Below are 16,496 nucleotides of genomic sequence, written 5' to 3' on the forward strand. Positions count from 1 at the left end.
ACAGCAAAGCCATTATGGTTACACGGATGGTTTTCAATGGAGAATCTTTGAAAATGATTTTTGGGGGGTCCAGGACAGTCTGTCTGAGCCAATTATATCCCCCCCATTCTCTACTGATAGCCAATTATATTCCCCCTCATTCTCTACTGATAGCCAATTATATCCCCCTCATTCTCTACTGATAGCCAATTATATTCCCCCTCATTCTCTACTGATAGCCAATTATATCCTCCTCATTCTCTACTGATAGCCAATTATATCCCCCCCATTCTCTACTGATAGCCAATTATATTCCCCCCCATTCTCTACTGATAGCCAATTATATCCCACTAGAACTTTACAATGCTGCTTCTATCAGAATATTGTGCATCAATGTGGTCCCGTCAATTCAAAACATATATTTTATTAATTTTCATTTAACAAAATGCTTCCTCTACTCCAATATGTTTTTTGTATGTATATTGGCAAGTTTATCATAATGAGACTTAAACTGTACACTTTTATAGGACCTAAAGGTACCTTTAAAAAAAGTCCCGAAGCATACATTTAAGGTTCAATAAAGGAAAACAATTATTGTGGGGCTGTTCATAATGTTTTTGTTGTTGTTAGACACTTTTCCCTGGTCCGGCCTGACTGATACACAGGACAGTAGAATATGGTCACAAAGCCGAGTAGTTGGTTTGTTTCTGTCTTCATGCAATGGCCTTCTGGTATTGGTAAGTCTGTTCAATTGAATAACAAAATGCTACCATCAAGATAAACAATTCTACCACTTTTGATAGAGTGCTGCAATAGTGCCAAAGAAAAGTAACGGGGTGTATTCACTAGTGCACACGGTCACAAAAGGTTTCTATTGGACAAATTCAGGTAGGTCCCTCCCCTGTAAGGGTACACAAAGCTCTGAATGGCCGAGACATTTTAGAAGGTTGTTTATCTTGGAAGTTGCACACAAGTGTAAGATTTAGGAAGCCACTGTCATGCAGATAAGAAAGCTTCTCTCCAGAAATGTGAGTCCTGTTCTTTGGGGCACGGAACATTTCATTTGTTTCTTATTGGGCAAGTCCGCATGGTACCTATTGAGCGCATAACCTTGTTGACTAGGCAGACACAAGGTTGTATTTATTAGGCAGGTGGTTCTGATCCTCCAATCACCATTGTTCTGTCATAGTTTGCCCTCAATACTGTCTGAAACCCACAATGTTCTTTACATACAGTTGAATGGTCAAAGTTGATTTAATTACAATGACCTAGGAACAGTGGGTTAAACTGCCTTGTTCAGGGGCAGAACGACATTCTTACCTGGTTAACCACTAGGCTACCTGCCACCCCCTGATAGTATCTTTGTTTACCTACAGATTTAGCAGTTCATAAATGAGAAATATATTTTGGTAATGGATTGCTGCCAAATTTAGCAACAAACAGTTGCACTAAAACTATAGTATAGTCTTCAGGTCCATTCCCACAGCAGAGGGCAGTCTTACGTTCCAAACGGCACCCTATTCCCATAGGCCCTCAGAGCAGCTTACACAGTGGATGTAAAAAACACAATTCGATGTTGAAGTACGGCCAGTCGCTGAACGGTTAAAATGGCTTAGACTCCAGGGCATCTACATTTTTTTGGTTTCTGCAAAATCATTTAGGCAGTTTTTATTTTGAATTGTACAAAAATGCTGTGGGGATGGAGGAGAGCAGCATCAATGTGTTGACTAGTTGCTTTGGCTCACAGGTCAGGAGGACAGGGTCACGTCCCATATGGCACTGGTCAAATGTAGTGTGCAATTTGGGAAGCAACCACAGGTAACAATTTACTGAAGATGCTTCAGTTCCTCTAGTACCCTCTCCATCACTTAGAGAGAAGGATGGGGCTAGTTAACGGTGGGTGGAAGGATGGGGCTGGAGTTGAGTCGGTGGTGAAGGATCAGACCACAATGCATTTCTCATCCCAAGACTCCAACCAATCCCCTCGGGTGGCCAATGAGAGGCCAGAGACTGTTTGTTATACTTCCTGTTAGAATGTTCTGGTAAAGCATTGGAAACCTGTTTTAAACAGAAGGGTGGCATGGTTCTCATAAGACTTGAAGCTCAGCCATATAAAGCTTGGTTGATCTCCACGGTTCAGGATCTTTGACCTATTAAGTCTGACAGTAAAATCAGTAAACACCCACACCACCTCTCTTAGACATTGTGCTTTCGACTAAGTGGTCTAACTGCTTAACAGTTCTAGTGAGACAGACAATCTTGGTGTTGGATCTCTGGATGAGCTATTGAGCCAATTGCACCCCTGCCTAAACAAAATAACAAGCAAAACGAAAACTGTAGTCCATCAATGTCAGGAAATAAAGCATTTGGTGATCATTGGCTGAAAACGACAGGTAAGTTGTTCGTTCCTTCTCTCTTCCCTCCTTCCACTGTAAAGAGTTGCGACTGATGGAACTGAGCACCAGGATGCAAATTAAACAGCATCACCAGATCCTCTTGTTCTCGCTCTACCCCCTCTCCATCTCCGAGTTTTTAATATTCCCAGCCCAACTGAAGTCCCTGTCGGCAGAGACAAAAGTGTAGTCTCATCAGGCAGAGCTTTGGACACCTCTACATGGGGTCTTGTGCTTTGTCCTCTAGGTTGTCTAGCTCCCACAGCAAAGACAGTGTGAAGATTGACAGGAACTGCTTCTCCAATAGAATTCCTCGATCACACTTTTTCGGCGTTGTCATGGCGACTTGGCTAGCTAAATTCACATGCGTAGAAACATGACATTGTTTCTAACGGTCGTCAAAAAAGCAAAGGCACTCCAATATATAAAGTTGTGTTTTGAGGAAAAATTTAATTTCATGTGATCAGGGTGGACATGATGCATAGGTGGACTGGAGAGGCCCTAGCTGTCTATTGAAGGGATAGCAACATCAGCTAGCTGCCCCTCACAGCCTCTCTCTGAAGAACAGGAGAGGCAAGGTGGGAGGGAAAAATAGAGGATGAGGACGAGAGAGAGAACTAGGAGATCGGCGTCTGGGGTGTTGGTCCGTTGCTAAGCGGTGCCTCCGTCTCCTAGGAGAGGATTTCCAGGATGTAGAAGACCAGCTCCATGACGACAGGTCCCTCGCTGAGTTGACACGCCCCTCTGTGGATGACAGGGATCAGAGTACTGTCCAGGTCCCTCAGGTAATGGGAGAGGAGAGGCTGGCCGTTACTTCCTGCTAGGTAACCCACCTGGGAGAAAAGAGAACAGGGAAGGGACGTTATTATCCTTTATCTAACCAGGTACCGGTGGGAGTAGGGCCTGTTATTTCCCGGGGGGGGGGGGGGGGGGGGGGGGGGGGGCTTGAGGGAAGAAAAAAAAACAGGCTAGTGTGTTTGAAATGCCAGCGCCGATTTCTGGGTGATGTCTGCCCCTGCGCATTTCTGATTTGCGATTTTGATAAATTTCTGGTGTGGCCAGAAAGTGATGAACCGAGTCCGTACCTGGTCAGACTCGAGGGTGACCCGTAGGCCCAGCTTAGCCATGCCTTCCTCCTTCAGCAGTTTGAGGTGTGGGCAGAGCGCCACGCAGAATGCCCTCGCCACGTTCTCCGTCAGGCGACTGTGGTCAGCAGGGTCACTCAGACCGTTGGGCTGGTCCTCACTCTGTAGGAAGAACACCTAAAAAGGAGTAAATATTGTTTATTATTTTTATTGTTTTATTACACGCTGCAGATTGTGTTGAGCGGAAACTTGAGGTCGTATTCAGTAGGGCACACCTTAGTAAAACAAGATCAGGTAGTGCCTCCCTGTTTCAAAATGTTTGTCGTCTGGCTGTGTGTTTACTGAACCTAGTTGTTGCTTAGGAGGGTGACATCACATACCTCTGTCCAGCGGATGACCTTCCCATTAGCCTTGAACTCTGAACCGTGGAAGATTTTCACGCTGGTGATGAACTCCATAGACTTCCCATCAATAGGACTAATTACCCTGGCGGGGAACGGGGGGGGTGAGTTTTAGATAAGACACTTACTTTAAAAACGTCTTCTAAACATCTTTAGATGGATATTAAGGCAGGGAATACGAGGACACGACATCACAGAAGAGAAACTAGAGTATAGAGATTCCCCAGTTCCCTTCCTCACCCCTTATTGAAAAAGTTGTGATCGTCATCTATCCACTGTATGTGAACGTGTTCCTGGCTGTACTCCTGGTCTGCCCAGCCACAGGTGATACTAAAGTCCTTCATGTCCCTGAGGGCTTGCCGTAGAGCATCCATGGTCTCTGCTGTGATCTGCACCATCACACCATCTACAGGTGAACAACAGATACAGGGCATTCGGAAAGTATTCAGACCCCTCGACTTTTCCTGCATGTTGTTATGTTACAGCTTTATTCTAACATGGATTCAATTGTTTTTTTTCCTCAATCTACACACAATGACATCATAATGACATCACAATACCCCATAATGACACCACAATGACATCACAATGACATCACAATACCCCATAATGACAAAGCATTTCTGTCATTACATTATTGCTAATTTGTACCAAATTAAACACTGAAATATCACATTCAGACCCTTTACTGAGTACTTTGTTGAAGCATATTTGGCAGTGATTACAGCCTCGAGTCTTCTTGGGTATGACACTACAAGCTTGGTACACCTGTATTTGTGGAGTTTCTCCCATTCTTCTCTGCAGATCCTCTCAAGCCCTGTCAGGTTGGATGGGGAGCGTCACTGCACAGCTATTTTCAGGTCTCTCCAGAGATGTTCAAACAGGTTAAAGTCCGGGCTCTGGCTGGACCACTCAAGGACATTCAGAGGCTTGTCCCGATGTTACTCCTGCGTTGTCTTGGCTGTGTGCTTAGGGTCGTTGTCCTGTAAACCTCCCCCCCCCCCCAGTCTGAGGTCCTGAGTGCAATGGAGCAGGTTTTCATTAAGTATCTCTTCGACCTCATGGTTTTTGCTCTGACCTGCACTGTCAACTGTAGGACCTTATATAGACAGGTGTGTGCCTTTCCAAATCATGTCCAATCAATTTACCACAGGTGGACTCCAATCAATTCAATTTACCACAGGTGGACTCCAAGTTGTAGAAATGTCTCAAAGATGATCAATGTAAATAGGCAGTGACGACCCGTCCTTCAGGGCTGCCCCACCTGTTTTGAGCACCACACTTAGGTGAAACAATGGTTTTGGCATTAATACGTGTCACATATCAGTTTGCAAGAAATGTAAAAAAAAAAAATAATAATAATACAAAAGTAGTAATTGAGTTAATAAAGCCGCAATCAAACATGGTCTCTTTTGTATTCTTGAGCGAGGCAGCTCCAAAATGCAGGTGTTTCAGCCTAGCTCAGTGCTGCTTTCTGTGGTGTTGGGGCTAGCAAGCAGAAAATACAGAGCGTTGCGCCTGATTGGCTCTGCTTTATGTAACTCATGGGACATTACATCATCCCCAATTCTAAGGTCAGAGTGGTTGGTTTGAAAATGGTTTTCCCCTTGGCTTCTCCCATAGAGTTCTATTAGAAGTGCCCATCCAAGAAGGCTCAAGGTCATTGGCCACAGATAGAATGACATCACATATCGACAGTAGCTTTGATTGGACTGACTTTCAATGTCTTAGCTAGCAGTCATCATCAGTTGTCGACAATCTACTGGCAAATCCTTTTTTATCCTTCTCACAAGAAGAGAAATTATAGATAAAAAGGTATCATCGGCCATTGTACATAAAGATGACAAGTTGGAAATCGCAAATTCAACAACGAGTCGTTTGGAATGGAATCAGTGGCTAACTGCAAGCGTTGCAAAGAAACCGCTAACGTTAGCCTGCTATTCAGTGGAGTGGCTGTGTTTTTTGGTTCTGAGAAGAAACCGCTAACGTTAGCCTGCTATTCAGTGGAGTGGCTGTGTGTTTTGGTTCCGAGTTCCCACCATAAATCCAGCGAATGCCAGACTTGGATCAAAGTTTGGAAGACAACATTTGCCAACAAAGGACTGCTGCACCACCTTAACAAAATGAGTCCAAAAATGTCTCGTATGCTGCTGCATAAATGATATACCAGGGAGATAGCATTACTTCCTTAGTTACAGCATTACTTCCTTAGCTACAGCATTACTTCCTTATTCAGAACACACAACAATAGAAGTGTTAATTGACATGTATCTTTTTTTGACACAAATGTGCCTCACCTTAATAAATTTTGTCTATTTTCAGGGCCCCGTCCCGAGTTTGAAAAAACCTAATCTAAACGTAATGTACTCTGACATTAGGCAATAAGATCTCCTTAATTCCCCCTGACAGGATATTGAAAATGCAGTCTCTAATTTGGAGATATTGTAGGATGTTGTACCCTCCACAATGCTGGTCTTGGCCAGGTATCCAGAAGATGCCTTCAGAGAACCACTGAACACGAAGAAGCAGGCGCCAGTCACTGGAAGAAAAAACATTAAATATTGAGATTGATTCCATCCATGGTTTTGTTAGTCCATTTGATAAACTATGACTTGACTCCCCATGTCTCGTGTGTGTGTGTGTGTGTACCTTTGCGTGGTTGGTGGTGGATACTGATGGCCTGTGTCTGGTAGTTTCCGTCGTCGTTCTGAATACACACCAGGTGGGAGTCGGCCAGCTCGTTAAAACACGCCCCCATGGCCAGGACGTGTTCATTGGACTTGTTCATCGCCTTCATCAGCTGCAGGGAATATAAAGACTTTATAGCCTGGCAATAGCCTGGTAGAGTTAGATTAGAGGGGAGTTAGTTGTTAACGTGTCACTTGAAAACGCTCGTAATCTATAGGACTGGGAAACGACTGGGGAGATTTAACGATGCTCACTACAAAAGTTTCAAACGATTAACTAACTAGCCTTAAGTTGCTTTGGGGAAACCGGGGCCTGAAGAGTTGTGGTCAGGAGGCCGCTAGTTGTGGGCAGGTGGCCGCTAGTTGTGGGCAGGTGGCCGCTAGTTGTGGTCAGGAGGCCGCTAGTTGTGGTCACGAGGCCTGTTCAGTACACCAATGTGGTAACATAAACCTTATGGTTGAAGATTCCACAAATCAGTTCCAGTTTTAGATGGAATAGATTCCATTTTTAGGAGGTACATTGAGGAAAATACAGTAATATTGGAGAAATCCTGGTTTATGTGACTGACTTCGTCATTTATCCTGTGGCAGAAATAATGGCAGAAATAATAAAAGTGAGAATCTGGAGTGTTTGAGTCACTGACTGTGTTAAAGCTCTCATACAGTCTGTTGTCAAACGTTTCAAGGGTCAAATCAATGGGTTCCCATCTGTTAGGGAGGCCGTAGCCAAGCAGATAAACCACACATTTCCAAACATTACAGGGAGTAAAGTCTTCTGTTGCACACTAAACATCTTGGCTATACTACAGCAGTATCAATGAAGGCAGTGAAAGGGAAAGGAACGATAATTCAGTGTGGATTTCAGGCGACTGTACATAATGTTGGTCGTCTCTGGTTTTATGACCGTGGTGTCTTGTGATTGGCAGAACCCCTCACTAGGAGGCAATATGATTGGTTGACAGCCTCACCTCATTGTATCGGTTGCTGGGGATCTTGATGCAGGTCTTCTTCACCTCCATGTCCACCACCAGACCCTTCACCATGGGCAACGTGTACTGGTAGTTACGGAAGTCCTGTAGGTACATAACATTATATAGACCCTTCAATCAAACAATCAGATCTATTTATAAAGCCCTTCGTACATCAGCTGATATCTCAAAGTGCTGTACAGAAACCCAGCCTAAAACCCCAAACAGCAAGCAATGCAGGTGTAGAAGCACGGTGGCTAGGAAAAACTGCCTAGAAAGGCCAAAACCTAGGAAGAAACCTAGAGAGGAACCAGGCTATGTGGGGTGGCCAGTCCTTTTCTGGCTGTGCCGGGTGGAGATTATAACAGAACATGGCCAAGATGTTCAAATGTTCATAGATGACCAGCATGGTCCAATAATAATAATAATAATAATAATAAATAAAAATAATAATAATAAATAAAAATAATAAATACAAATAAATAATAACAATAATCCCCATGACCAGCAGAGTATATTAACATTATCGTCATGACCGCAGTACAATTCCACATGACCGTTGAGTCGCGGTAATCTCCTCTTATGCACTCTGGACATGTGTTGGTAGTAACCAACTGACTAACTACCATCAGGTCCTAATGGCCTGGTACTCAGGGCTCTATTGTCCCTCCATCAGGTCCTAAAGGTCTGGCACTCAGGGCTCTATTGTCCCTCCATCAGGTCCTAATTGCCTGCTACTCAGGGCTCTATTGTCCCTCCATCAGGTCCTAATTGCCTGCTACTCAGGGCTCTATTGTCCCTCCATCAGGTCCTAATGGCCTGGTACTCAGGGCTCTATTGTCCCTCCATCAGGTCCTAATGGCCTGGTACTCAGGGCTCTATTGTCCCTCCATCAGGTCCTAATTTCCTGGTACTCAGGGCTCTATTGTCCCTCCATCAGGTCCTAATGGCCTGGTACTCAGGGCTCTATTGTCCCACCATCAGGTCCTAATGGCCTGGTACTCAGGGCTCTATTGTCCCTCCATCAGGTCCTAATGGCCTGGTACTCAGGGCTCTATTGTCCCTCCATCAGGTCCTAATGGCCTGGTACTCAGGGCTCTATTGTCCCTCCATCAGGTCCTAATGGCCTGGCACTCAGGGCTCTATTGTCCCTCCATCAGGTCCTAATGGCCTGGTACTCAGGGCTCTATTGTCCCTCCATCAGGTCCTAATGGCCTGGTACTCAGGGCTCTATTGTCCCTCCATCAGGTCCTAATGGCCTGGTACTCAGGGCTCTATTGTCCCTCCATCAGGTCCTAATTGCCTGCTACTCAGGGCTCTATTGTCCCTCCATCAGGTCCTAATTGCCTGCTACTCAGGGCTCATTCTGTTCTTCTGAAAAACATTTTCTTCGTATCATGTTTCTTTAGACCTGACTAAATGGATTTCTTAGACTTTTTAAGATGTAGATGTTCCAAAAGGTCTACATCAGTGTCTTGGGGGCTGTGTGTGGAAACCAGGAGATGCTAAAATGTGTTTTAGGTTCATTAACGGGTCAGTTACCGTGAGACTAGCAGTTATTTGCATGACAATAACCGGCTGACAAAATGTCATGCCCGTCACAGCCCTAACCACGGGCAACGTGTGTACTGGTAGTTACTGAAGTCCTGCAGAGTAATAACATTATAGCACAAACAATTTACATTCTGTTCGCCTGGTCCCAGATCTGTATGTGTGATACAGAAGAAGTGACGCCATGATTCTTACCACTAGCAGGGTCATGATGGTGTGACCTGCTTCTCCAAACAGGGGTTTTCTGAACCGCACGCTGAACAGAGGGCAGGGGTAGACTGAAACACACAACCAGCAGGTTCAGTAGGGCATGAAACAGAAAACCTTTTAGAAACTGAACAATTACAGAGTTGCCAATACATTAAATTGTGCCCAGCCGCTCAATTATTTTTAAATAAATGCAACCCCAAACCGACCCATCCCAAAGCTAATCCAAACCAACCCATCCCAAAGCTAATCCAAACCAACCCATCCCAAAGCTAACCCAAACCAACCCATCCCAAAGCTAACCCAAACCGACCCATCCCAAAGCTAACCCAAACCGACCCATCCCAGAGCTAACTCAAACCGACCCATCCCAAAGCTAACCCAAACCACCCATCCCAAAGCTAACCCAAACCGACCCATCCCAAAGCTAACCCAAACCGACCCATCCCAAAGCTAACCCAAACGACCCATCCCAAAGCTAACCCAAACCGACCCATCCCAAAGATAACCCAAACCGACCCATCCCAAAGCTAACCCAAACCGACCCATCCCAAAGCTAACCCAAACCGACCCATCCCAAAGCTAACCCAAACCGACCCATCCCAAAGCTAACCCAAACGACCCATCCCAAAGCTAACCCAAACCGACCCATCCCAAAGCTAACCCAAACGACCCATCCCAAAGCTAACCCAAACAACCCATCCCAAAGCTAACCCAAACCGACCCATCCCAAAGCTAACCCAAACTAACCCATCCCTCCGTACTCACATCTGTACTCGGCGCCCAGCCGCAGCATGAGTCTGATGGGGAACATCTTGGCCCAGGGGGTCTCCCACTTCTGCAGCAACACCCCAAACAGGTATGGGGGGTTGGGGAGCATCAGGTCCTGGAGGGACTGGAAGGACGGGGAGACGTAGAGGAACCCTCCATGCTCCCTGCTGCCCAGGAAACTCTGGGTGAAGAACGAATGGCCCAGGTGGGTCAGGACATTACCTGGAGGGGAGGAGGAGAACATGGGTTATAAGAAGGAGGAGGAGAAGCGAAGAAGGAGGAGAAGCGAAGAAGGAGGAGAAGCGAAGAAGGAGGAGAAGCGAAGAACGAATGGCCCAGTTGAAGAGGAGAGGGAGGGGCTAGAAGAGTAAGTGTTAAACACGTTTATTTGGCGCAGCATTGTCTGAGTTAGGGGAGGGTTTTTCTTGGCTCATCGTGCACTAGCGACTCCTTGTGGTGGGCCGGGCGCCTGCAAGCTGACTTCAGTCATCTGTTGGAAGATGTTTCCTCTGACACATTGTTGCGGCTGGCTTCCGGGTTAAGTGGGCATTGTGTCAAGAAGCAGTGCGGCTTGGCAGGTCACGGCTCTTGACGTTCGCCTCTCCTGAGTCCGTTGGGGGAGTTGCAGCGATGAGACAAGATCTTAACTTCCAATTGGATATCACGAAATTGGGGAGAAAAAGTGGGTAAAATATATATTTTAAAAATAAAACACTTTTATTTAGCAATTAAGGAGTGAATACAGAGCTCACAGCTTCAATGGTCTTTAGATGCAAAAATAATCATGTCCATATAGGAGTACAAGATGTAGAGAAGGAGAGAGGAGAAGAGCAGAGAGGATACGAGGGAGAGGTTTCATCTTCCCAGTTGTAAAATATCGAAGAAAAGCTACAGGTCAGGGCTGCCCAACTGAAGAGCTTCCATCCTGTAGGTTCAGTCCAACCTTAATTTAGTGCTGCTCGCCAAAATGTTAACTAGCTGAATCAGGTATGTTCCGTTGGGGTTTGGACAGAAAACATACAGGAGTGTCTCTTTTCAGGAACAGTGTTGGAGTTAAAACCTACAGGAGGGTCTCTCTCCAGGAACAGGGTTGGAGTTAAAACCTACAGGAGGGTCTCTCTCCAGGAACAGGGTTGGAGGGTCTCTCTCCAGGAAGTGTTGGAGGGTCTCTCTCCAGGAAGTGTTGGAGGGTCTCTCTCCAGGAACAGGGTTGGACAGCCCTGCTTTTGATCATACACAACACTAGAACTGTTGTAATTAAGGCACAAGGGACTCCCAGAGGCGTCATGCCCCCTGGGGGGGGGCACTAGACACTCCCAGGCGTCATGCCCTTAGGGGGGGGCACTAGACACTCCCAGAGGCGTCATGCCCCTAGGGGGGGGGCACAAGACACTCCCAGGCGTCATGCCCCTAGGGGGGGCACTAGACACTCCCAGGCGTCATGCCCCTAGGGGGGGCACTAGACACTCCCAGAGGCGTCATGCCCCTAGGGGGGGCACAAGGGCACGTGCCACCTTAGATTTGCAACACGGGGAACGGGGGGCGCCAACACGGGGAACGGGGGGCGCCAACACAGGGAACGGGGGGCGCCAACACGGGGAACGGGGGGCGCCAACACGGGGAACGGGGGGCGCCAACACGGGGAACGGGGGGCGCCAACACGGGGAACGGGGGTCGCCAACACGGGGAACGGGGGTCGCCAACACGGGGAACGGGGGGCGCCAACACGGGGAACGCCAACACGGGGAACGCCAACACGGGGAACGGGGGGCGCCAACACGGGGAACGGGGGGCGCCAACACGGGGAACGGGGGGCGCCAACACGGGGAACGGGGGGCGCCAACACGGGGAACGGGGGCGCCAACACGGGGAACGGGGGCGCCAACACGGACGCAGTCAGGGAACCTTGGCATGACACTACAGGACACCTGACCTATCTGGCCTGGAGGGAGTTCGCCTCAGCGAGCCTGAAAACAGGACACTAAATGTTTGACCTACATTTAGTGACGAGGTCGAGCCTCACCATCACTACAGCAGCAGGCAATAAAGAGGACATTTTACCTGCATATCCACCCACCAGCCACTGCATATCCACCCACCAGCCACTGCATATCCACCCACCAGCCACTGCATATCCACCTACCAGCTACTTTTCAGCCCTGTTTATATGAGTGGCGCAGCGGTCTAAGGCACTGCGCCGCAGTGCTAACGACGTCACTACAGACTCGGGTTCGATCACGGGCTGTATCACAACCGGACATAATCGGGAGTCCCATGGGGCAGTGCACAATTGGCCCAGCGTCGTCCGGGTTTTTTATTTATTTATTTTACCTTTATTTAACCAGGTAGGCAAGTTGAGAACAAGTTCTCATTTACAATTGCGACCTGGCCAAGATAAAGCAAAGCAGCTCGACAGATACAACGACAGAGTTACACATGGAGTAAAACAAACATACAGTCAATAATACAGTATAAACAAGTCTATATACGATGTGAGCAAATGAGGTGAGAAGGGAGGTAAAGGCAAAAAAGGCCATGGTGGCAAGGTAAATACAATATAGCAAGTAAAACACTGGAATGGTAGTTTTGCAATGGAAGAATGTGCAAAGCAGAAATAAAAATAATGGGGTGCAAAGGAGCAAAATAAATTAATTAATTAAATACAGTTGGGAAAGAGGTAGTTGTTTGGGCTAAATTATAGGTGGGCTATGTACAGGTGCAGTAATCTGTGAGCTGCTCTGACAGTTGGTGCTTAAAGCTAGTGAGGGAGATAAGTGTTTCCAGTTTCAGAGATTTTTGTAGTTCGTTCCAGTCATTGGCAGCAGAGAACTGGAAAGAGAGGCGGCCAAAGAAAGAATTGGTTTTGGGGGTGACCTGCTGGAGTTAGGGAAGGGTTTGACCGGGGTAGGCAGTCATGAATAAGAATGTGTTCTTAACTGAGTTTAGCTAAATAAAAGTTTTCAAAAAACACAACATTTTAATCTCCTACCACTAGTCACTTGATGTACAAATCCATCTCAACCACTCCAGTAGAGCTGTATATACAGTACCAGTCATAGTACGTTTTAGAACACTTACTCATTCAAGGGTTTTTATTTATTTAGACTATTTTCTACATTGTAGAATAATAGTGAAGACATCACAACTATGAAATAACACGTATGGAATCATGTAGTAACCAAAAAAAAAAGTGTTAAAATACAAATATATTTGAGATTTTTCAAAAAGCCATCCTTTCCCTTGACAGCTTTGCACACCATTTTCATTCTCTCAACCAGCTTCATGAGGTAGTCACCTGGAATGCATTTCAATTAACAGGTGCACCTTGTATGGTGGCAATTACAAGATGATGTTATAATGCTTTTATTGCATCAAATGGTTGTTTTATGCAACAGAATAAGGGGTTGTTAGAACGCTCATCTGTGTGAACTCTACCGAGGATGGGCCTCTGGGAGAACACTGACAGGATATTTCTGATGTCTTTTGTGTGATAAAACCTAAAGAGACCGTATTCCAGAGCATGAGTGAATGTTTCTGTTCTATATGGTACCAGGGAAAAGATGACCCCAGGGCCAAACCTTGGTCTCTACACAAAGATAACGATTTTTACAGCAGGTACTGTCTGCTGTGAATTATATTTCATACAAAATCTTAACCTTGTGACCCATTCCATACATCTGTTGTTTGTCATGTAGACTGAAGGGGGTGTATCTTTGCTCTAAAAGACCTTTGTACTTTTGTCTCGGGGCTCTCAACGAATCATCTGAGGGTGATTCGTCGACCAGCCATCATTATCGTAAGTGAATAAAGATTTAGTTTTCATATAACTCTGACTTGCGTGATAAGTTTGTCTCTCCTCATTTCACAGTAAAGAAATGAACCACCACACTTGTTAAGTTAATTTGTGGAATTTCCTTCCTTCTTAATGCATTTGAGCCAATCAGTTGTGTTGTGACAAGGTAGGGACAGAAGATATCCCTATTTGTTAAAAGACCAACTCCATATTATGGCAAGAAAAGTTCAAGTAAGCAAAGGGAAACAGTCCATTACTTTAAGACATGAAGGTCAGTCAAGCCTGAACATTTCTAGAACTTTGAAAGTTTCTTCAAAAACCATCAAGCGCTATGATGAAACTGACTCTCATGAGGACCGCCACAGGAAAGGAAGACCCAGAGTTACCTCTGCTGCAGAGGACAAGTTCATTAGGAGTTACAAGCCTCAGAAATTGCAGCCCAAATAAATGCTTCAGAGTTCAAGTAACAGACATTTCAACATCAACTATTCAGAGGAGACTGTGTGAATCAGGCCTTCATGGTTGAATTGCTGCAAAGAAACCACTACTAAAGGACACCAATAATAAGAAGAGACTTGCTTGGGACAAGAAACATGAGCAATGGACATTCGACTGGTGGAAATCTGTCCTTTGGTCTGGAGTCCAAATTGGAGATTTTTGGTTCCAACCGCCGTGTCTTTGTGAGATGCACACCGCATGTGTGAACTGATGATCTCCGCATGTGTGGTTCCCACCGTGAAGCATGGAGGAGGTGGTGTGATGGTGTGGGGGTGCTTTGCTGATGACACTGTCTGTGATTTATTTAGAATTCAAGTCACACTTAACCAGAATGGCTACCACAGCATTCTGCAGTGATACACCATCCCATCTGGTTTGGGCTTAGTGGGACTATCATTTGTTTTTCAACAGGACAATGACCCAACACACCTCCAGGCTGTGTAACACGGAACCCAAACCGGCTGCGCGTGCGCCATCGTGCATACATTTATTTTGCCCCCCCACACCAAACGCGATCACGACACACAGGTTAAAATATCAAAACAAACTCTGAACCAATGACATTAATTTGGGGACAGGTCAAAAATCATTAAACATGTATGGCAATTTAGCTAGTTAGCTTGCACTTGCTAGCTAAGGTTAATTTGTCCAATTTAGCTAGCTTGCTGGGATCCTGGGATATTAACATTGAATTGTTATTTTACCTGAAATAAACAAGGACCTCTACTCCGACAATTAATCCACACATAAAACGGCCAAACGAATCGTTTCTAGTCATCTCTCCTCCTTCCTCCTTTCATTGTATTACCACGACTACCGGCGAAACAGTTCGTCTTTCAGTCACCCACATGGGTATAACCAATGAGGAGATGGCACGTGGGTACCTGCTTCTATAAACCAATGAGGAGATGGAAGAGGCCGGACTTGCAGCACGAGCTGCGTCAGAAATAGAACTGATTTCTATTTTAGCCCTTTGCAACGCAGACGCTCATTGGCGCGAGCGGTGTGGGTGTAATAAATAACATGGATTTCTAAATTTATTTTGCAACGCTCGCGCACGCGACGTGTCCGGTCTGGTCAGCATGTAAGGGGCTATTTTACCAAGAAGGAGAGTGATGGAGTGCTGCATCAGGTGACCTGGCCTCCACAATCACCCAACATCAACCCAATTGAGATGGTTTGGGGATGAGTTGGGCCGCAAGTGAAGGAAAAGCAGCCAACAAGTGCTCAGCATATGTGGGAACTCCTTCAAGAGTGTTGGAAAAGCATTCCAGGTGAAGCTGGTTGAGAGAATGCAAGTGTGCAAAGCTGTCATCAAGGCAAAGGGTGACTACTTTGAACAATCTCAAATATATTTAGATTTGTTTTACACCATTTTGGTTAGTACATGATTCCATGTGTTATTTCATAGTGTTGATGTCTAAACTATTATTCTACAATGTAGAAAATAGTAAAAACAAAGAAAAACCCTTGAATGAGTAGGTGTTAAACTAACCTGTGAGGGCCTCCTGGTGGAGGTAGGTTAAACTAACCTGTGAGGGCCTCCTGGTGGAGGTAGGTTAAACTAACCTGTGAGGGCCTCCTGGTGGAGGTAGGTTAAACTAACCTGTGAGGGCCTCCTGGTGGAGGTAGGTTAAACTAACCTGTGAGGGCCTCCTGGTGGAGGTAGGTTAAACTAACCTGTGAGGGCCTCCTGGTGGAGGTAGGTTAAACTAACCTGTGAGGGCCTCCTGGTGGAGGTAGGTTAAACTAACCTGTGAGGGCCTCCTGGTGGAGGTAGGTTAAACTAACCTGTGAGGGCCTCCTGGTGGAGGTAGGTTAAACTAACCTGTGAGGGCCTCCTGGTAGAGCTGTACAAAGTGGCTGAAGAGGTCTTTGGGGATGCTCTTCTCGTCAGGTAGACACTGCAGCAGCACCACCACCTCAGCCTGGCCCACTGCATGCATCCCCTTAGTGGTCACATACCAACACTTCCTGTTTACGTCTACAGGAAGGGAGAGCCAAGAGAAGGTTAGAAAACAAGATAATTCTACAATAGAACGTAAAATGCGATTCAGGTAATGAGTGATAGTACTGTGGGATGATATTGGGGGGGTTAAATATATTCTCTCAATTATATATTTACCTCTCTACTAGTGTGAGGAAAAACAAACCAGACAAGAT

General features: G+C 45.9%; 1 protein-coding gene across 6 annotated transcripts in view; it reads right to left on the reverse strand.

The window, feature by feature from the left end:
* Positions 1–591: 591 nt before the first annotated feature.
* zfyve9a (zinc finger, FYVE domain containing 9a) overlaps positions 592–16,496 on the reverse strand; it is a 56,416-nt gene continuing 40,511 nt past the window's right edge. For all 6 annotated transcript variants that reach the window (XM_036966859.1, XM_036966863.1, XM_036966862.1 and 3 more), the window contains 10 exons: positions 16,162–16,317; positions 10,040–10,264; positions 9,260–9,342; positions 7,514–7,618; positions 6,508–6,658; positions 6,317–6,397; positions 4,099–4,264; positions 3,838–3,943; positions 3,458–3,634; positions 592–3,205 (listed from right to left, as the gene is read on the reverse strand). In XM_036966859.1, coding sequence (XP_036822754.1) covers positions 3,044–3,205; positions 3,458–3,634; positions 3,838–3,943; positions 4,099–4,264; positions 6,317–6,397; positions 6,508–6,658; positions 7,514–7,618; positions 9,260–9,342; positions 10,040–10,264; positions 16,162–16,317 — 1,412 coding nt within the window. In that variant the 3' untranslated portion in view covers positions 592–3,043. The remainder of the gene's footprint in view (positions 3,206–3,457; positions 3,635–3,837; positions 3,944–4,098; positions 4,265–6,316; positions 6,398–6,507; positions 6,659–7,513; positions 7,619–9,259; positions 9,343–10,039; positions 10,265–16,161; positions 16,318–16,496) is intronic.

The sequence above is a fragment of the Oncorhynchus mykiss genome, chromosome 28, assembly GCF_013265735.2.
Source record: "Oncorhynchus mykiss isolate Arlee chromosome 28, USDA_OmykA_1.1, whole genome shotgun sequence".
Lineage (NCBI taxonomy): Eukaryota > Metazoa > Chordata > Actinopteri > Salmoniformes > Salmonidae > Oncorhynchus > Oncorhynchus mykiss.